At 41.0% G+C, this 6,233-nt stretch overlaps 1 protein-coding gene across 1 annotated transcript; it reads left to right on the top strand.

Moving 5' to 3' along the window:
- The first annotated feature begins 4,196 nt into the window (after positions 1–4,196).
- LOC140128780 (olfactory receptor 10A7-like) lies at positions 4,197–5,126 on the top strand. Its single transcript, XM_072150483.1, has one exon. The coding sequence runs from the start codon at positions 4,197–4,199 to the stop codon at positions 5,124–5,126; it is 930 nt and encodes a 309-aa protein (XP_072006584.1).
- The last annotated feature ends 1,107 nt before the right edge of the window (positions 5,127–6,233 follow it).

Genomic DNA, 6,233 nt, shown 5'->3' with positions numbered 1-6,233 from the left:
GAGTACCCGAGCATTTTAGTGCTCGCTCATTTCTAGTGTTCACCTTTTCTTTGGTTGAGACAAAATGGAATCCCCATTCAGAGGTGTCAATGGTTTTACCTACGTGTCGAGGAATCCATCATGCACATGTTTCCATGTCACGGAGGACGCCAGCACTCCACTTCCGGTGGAGCGCTGGTTCCGATACGTCACTTACCGGAAGTGGAGTGCCGGCGTCCTCCGTGACATGGAAACATGTGCATGATGGATTCCTCAACAGGTAGGTAAGACCAATGACACCTCTGATTGGGGATTCAATTTTGTCTCAACCACTACACAAGTAGTGTGTTAATAATACAGTTGTGTTGTGATGATAGTCTATCCAATAGGGTGACAATCTGAGAGTGAGTCATATGGACCTGTACCCTTTAAAACAACTCCAGGTTGTGCTGATAGGGCTGCTTCAGGAGTCGGTTGTTCCACTGTCTCACCCACAGACCACTGTCGGCGGATCTGCAACCATCCAATACTATGTATTGGGTACTATACTATGTGCCCTGATGAAGGTTCCACGCATAGTGGCACTGGAAACGCATCGGAAAGGACAAAGTATTTGAGGGAAGGACAAAGTATTTGATCCGTAGGGCAAACTAGGGCATTGTCACTTGTAGGGGCAGCTTGGGACCGTCCTTGTCAGTACGGGAGCAACATTTGGGACAAAAGAGTGATCTAACTTAGGGCACAATAGGGGCAGTGCAGTCATCTTAATTCTGACCTAGAGATGCCCAGGATTCATCATCCTCTACTCTTCTCACCGTGACGACTAGACAAGTGAGATCTATCCATTTTTATATCATGCACTGGTCTAGATAATAGAATCACCATCTGTTATAACTTTCAATGCATGGTTTTGTGATCCCTACAGTCACCCTTGGCCCTACAGACATCCGATTGATGCATAACCAAGTTTTGGTTAGTGGTTAGAGAGACACCTTGGTGGTTGAGGTTGTTTATCTATTTTTAACATTATATCATTAAAAGTTATATTTTATTCTATGTGCCTTCACCATATTTTGTTTACTCCAGCAGTCAACCCTTCCTAATTAGATGTCCAGCTGCCTCCCCTCACTAATTAAATGTCCACCCTTGTCCCTTCACTAATGAAATGTCCAGAAGCAACTCTTAAGCAATGAAATGTCCAGCAGCCTCCCATCAGTAATGAAATGTCAATCAGCCACCCCTCACTAATGAAATGTACATCAGCCACCCCTCAGTAGGTGGAGGGCACATATTTGCCTTTGCCTGCGCCGCTCTTGTAATCAATTGTATGTGTGTCCTTCGTCCATACAATTGATTGTCTTCCACACTCATGGGCCAGCAGTCCTAGACAGCCCCTCCATTCCCAGCCCCAGGTGTAACCCAGGGGGTGCATTCCTAACCTAGGCTGCAATCCAGGGGCCACAACCACGGTCGTTATGACCCTGCATCTACTCTAAATCTAGTGAATGCTGAAAATGAAGTAGACACTGTAATGATTGTATTAATACCCTAAGCAGGATCCTATACTTTTGCGTGGAAGAACCTCATGCACATCTGAGGGTTAGGTAGGTCATTTACAAACTCTACAAATATAAATATTCTTAAAAGTGGCGCCTGGTAGTTCAGAAACGTGGCTTCCTTCTTCCAAAAAAAGCACCACACCTGACCATGGTTTGTACTGGTCCAGGTCAGACGTATAGAAATATATGAATCTTGGTTATACCAGGAAGTTTTCGGAACAAAGTAGACACATCTATAAGTCCTCGGACAACCCCCTTAACATTTCTCTACCTAATGCCACGTTTGCATCGCTAAATAAAAGAAAATCTCACTTTGCGATACAACAGTGGCCAATACAGAGGTAATTGTATAATCCACCCGTCCATATGCAGAGGCCTACAAATAGACAATAGATAGATAATATTCCATGTAGCAGTAGGTGGGCCCCAGAATCAATTTCACTGATGGGCCCTAGGCTTCCCAGTCTGACCTTGATAACAAAGACCATTATTAATGGAGATGCAGATGTGTCGTAGAAGTTTACTACATCAATAGAGAACTTGAAGAAAGTTGTACTTTTCCTAGAAAACTTTTCAGAAGTGACATCATTGGGGAATAAAAGTCTGGAAATAGACAATGTGATGCAATGTGATGAGATGTATCAGTCTGTGGGTATAAATACGCGCAGCGTTGGTTCTCTGGATCAGTATTGGGTCCAGTATTCATGTGTCCGGTACCACGTAGGGTCTCACAGGTCACATCCTAATACTGGAGGCTTTTTCTGTATCATGGAGGTTACCAGGATCCTGGACAGGACGGAGGGTCTGAGGAAGAAGCAATGAACCGGGAGACACGTTCCCATCAGTAGGTGACTCCATAGGTAGGTGTAGTATGGTATGTACTGAATGTAAGTGTCTCAGTCCTGTGTATGTGATGTAGGTTCGTTTTATACATTATATTTCATGCACATGTGAAGGCAGCGCAGTCTGGGCGTGTTATGTGTGATGTGATGTTAAACATAATTGGTTAAACCAGTTTTATGTTGTTATTATATTATTTTATTGTCATATTTTATTATTTTTATAACTATAATTATTTCACTGTTGTTTTTAATTCTAAAACTTTCACAATTTACATCATTATATATAATTATAAGGATCTATCCTTTCCTTTCTCCATACTGAGCTGGTGACAAGCTCCAATAGTCTCTACTGTGTTGATTGCTTTTATCATCATTCTGAATCATTTCACTACTTTATAATAGTTTATTTCACATTACCTGGCTCCCTGACCATAGTGTGTAGTGAGTCCTGGGGAGGGGGCAGCTGCATCCTGTGTCTCAGTCTCTTCATGTATTTGTCCTCTGCTGCACAACATCCCCCTCTCCTCCCCAATGCACATGACAAGTAGTGGAAAGCGGGAAGGAGCTGCATGAGTGTGGAGGAGAGAAGACTGATAGAGGCAAACCGACCACCCCCATCCTCGGGACTCACCACACACTGCTGGCAGGGAGCCAGGTAATGTGAATTAAACTATTATGAACTACTAAACTGATTGAGAATTCTGATACAGACATTTTTAAAGTCAGCATAGCAGAGGTGATTGGAACTTGTCATCAGCAAAAAATGACATTCCTGGTGACAGGTTCCCTTGCAGGTTTTCTTCCTCCTTTAAATGTAATAATAATGAAAAAATGTATTAAACTGTATGAAATAAACCTCACTTACCCCCCACTGTGCCTTTTTTGAAAAGTACATTGCAGGAGCCCAAGCGTCAATCTGTCTCCCCACCAGTTAAATCACTCCCTTAACTTTTTCTGCCTTTGTCTATGTTAGCTCCACCCATCACCATTTTGGCTCTGCCCATCACAGGGTCTACGAAATAGTGAGATCTGCCTTTTCCCACACAGTGCTCACTGCTAAATTCACCATACAGGGGCATTCTGGGCAGGACAGGGAGTGAACAGGGAGAGGACTTCCTGTCTACTAAGGCTGAGATCTAAAGAGACACTAAGCTCTTATTCAAAAGAAAGGGGCGGGTCTCACTGACAGCATGGAGAAAGCATGACTCTTCTCCTCAGAGTTGACTCTTTGTTTATTCATTTGCATATCAGACAAATGACTGTAATTGAGGTACAGAGCCTCAGTGGTGGATAATTTTAGGTGATATGAGGAAAATCTTTTAACCCTTTACCCGCAGGTACTTGCTGGTGTGAACGGTACTATTGTGCTGACAGGTCTTTTTTAAAAAATGTTGTTATTATGACAACTTTTACTATTATTCTTATATATACATCTTTCTTTATATTTTAACTTGAAGTGAAGTGTGATACACTGATGTATAGAGAAAATGGCCCAGATGTTTCATTAATCCGGTGATCTACTTGGCTTTGTCCACAGATGTGATGATTTTGAGAAACAATTTATGTTGAACCCAATATTTGTCTATTTAAGAATAAGTTTGGATGATGAATCTTTGGTATGATATTGCTCCTATCAATTCATTTTACGACGCCTTGGCCTCTTGGTAGATACTTTCGCATTTTCTTGCTGGTATTTATTCTAGAACGTGTATAAACTTCACCCAATACACAAATTCTTTCCATCGATGAGGACCAGATTTCAAAGAACCTCGGAGCTGCGATATGGGCTTCTCCCGTAACAAGTACATCTCCAGAGATGAACAATATGACTGTTGTCACAGAGTTTGTCCTCTTAGGCTTTCAGGCCAGTCAGAATATAAGATTTGTGATGTCTTTGATGTTCATTGTGATTTACTGCTTTACAATATTCACTAATCTCATGATCATCGTTCTGGTGTCCACCAGCAGGAACCTCCACACTCCCATGTACTTCTTCATCTCACAACTGTCCATCAGTGACATCTTATTAACTACGGATATTGTTCCCAAGATGTTTCATGTTCTACTCTATGAGAAAGGAACCATTACTTTTACTGGCTGTATGACTCAGATGTATTTTTTTGGTGGCTCAGAAGCTTCTGAATGTATCATCCTCACGGTGATGTCCTATGACAGATATGTGGCCATCTGTAACCCCCTCCGCTACACCTCCATCATGACAAGTACCTACTGTATGATATTGGCCATTATCTCTTGGTTGCTTGCTCTTTGCATTATGTTATTCATCATTATAACAATCATCTCTCTAAACTTTTGTGGACTGAATATTATTGACCATTTCCTTTGTGATTTTCTTCCTGTACTAGAACTTTCCTGTTCTGACATCTCCATGTTTCAGATCGAAATCTATTTTTTTAGCATTCCAATCATTTTAATCCCAGTAATAATCATTGTATTTACATATACCAAAATTATTGTCACAATCGTAGGGACCCCATCCAGTACCGGGAGACAGAAAGCCTTCTCCACCTGTAGCTCCCACCTCATTGTGGTCTCCATCTTCTATTGGACAATGTTCAGTGTTTATATTTTCCCAAGAAAAGGACAGACATCAACCATCAGTAAGATCCTGTCCCTTCTATATACTGTGATTACTCCTCTAATCAACCCCATCATCTACAGCTTAAAGAATAATGATATCAATGAGGCCGTACATACACATGTTTCTAAGTATCTCGGAATCTAGAATTAGAGACATAGATCGGGTCTAAAATATCCCACCAAGCTTATAAGCTGCTGGCACTTCAGCCCCTCATTTTGATATCAAACATTTCTGTAATTATCTGTATTTTTACAGATCTTCTCAAATTCAGCTCATGGCACTCCCCTTTTCAGGTTACATTAGACAATTCCATACGCATTATCGAGTGCATGCACATTACCCTGAATGTATTGACCCTGTGTATCTGCCATTTGCCACTTTACAGACAGCGGAATATTGAGAAGGTTTACATCTGTTCATTTGCTTGTTTATAAAAATGTTTTTGCACAAATCCTCAAAAATTGAGATAATTAGAAAGTTATTGTTGGTAGCATTGTGGGGGATGTGTTAATCTGGCTGGTGGTGGACTCCTCTCTGTGGCCTGTCACCTTATGAATAGGAAGACAGATAATTTGTGACCATATTTGGATCATCCACAAACTAATAAACCTTCAAATGTTATCGATTCTAAACTTCTTTAGTTTCCCTGCTCTAATAAATCAGAAAAAAATGAGCCAAAAATGCAACTGAGCCATTTAGATCCTTTCTTAAGCTATTATGGACCGTTGTCTACTCCAATCAATTTCTGGACCAGGGCTCTGAAATCGTCTCTTCCCAGAGTTTGCAGTACATTTTTTTTAGCTTTCTATCTGTTTCCAGGCTTCTGTATTTATGATCTTCTTACCCTTGCTTGTCTTCAGACTAGTCACTTGCCTCTTGATTCTGTACTACAATATCCTCTTGGTTTTGACCCTTATTTGTTTCACCATTTTTCTGGATTTGTTTTGTCCTGTTTTTATTCAGTGTTTTCACTTTGGCACAGTAAGGGACCATCAACCAGAATATATAACTGTGAGAGAAAAAAAATGGCAGACGACATGGGAAACCTATATACTAAAAATGAGGGATTGATAATCTGTGATCAAGAGAAGATGGAGATGATAATAGGTATTTTAGCTCTGTTAATACAATTGAAGAGAGAACATCTGGTGTAGCTCGTGTCAGTGCTGTAGAGCTGGTGAAAGTGATAGCAGTGCTGAGGATCTGGTGTAGCTGGAGGCAGTCTGTAGGATCTGGTGAAGATAATGCATG

Source organism: Engystomops pustulosus, chromosome 4, assembly GCF_040894005.1.
Source record: "Engystomops pustulosus chromosome 4, aEngPut4.maternal, whole genome shotgun sequence".
Lineage (NCBI taxonomy): Eukaryota > Metazoa > Chordata > Amphibia > Anura > Leptodactylidae > Engystomops > Engystomops pustulosus.
Note: the sequence above shows the minus strand (reverse complement) of the source record. Positions and strands in the feature narration are given on the sequence as shown.

Coding starts and splice junctions, on each gene's coding strand:
- LOC140128780 (XM_072150483.1), top strand. CDS start 4,197: ATGAACAATATGACTGTTGTCACAGAGTTTGTCCTCTTAGGCTTTCAG.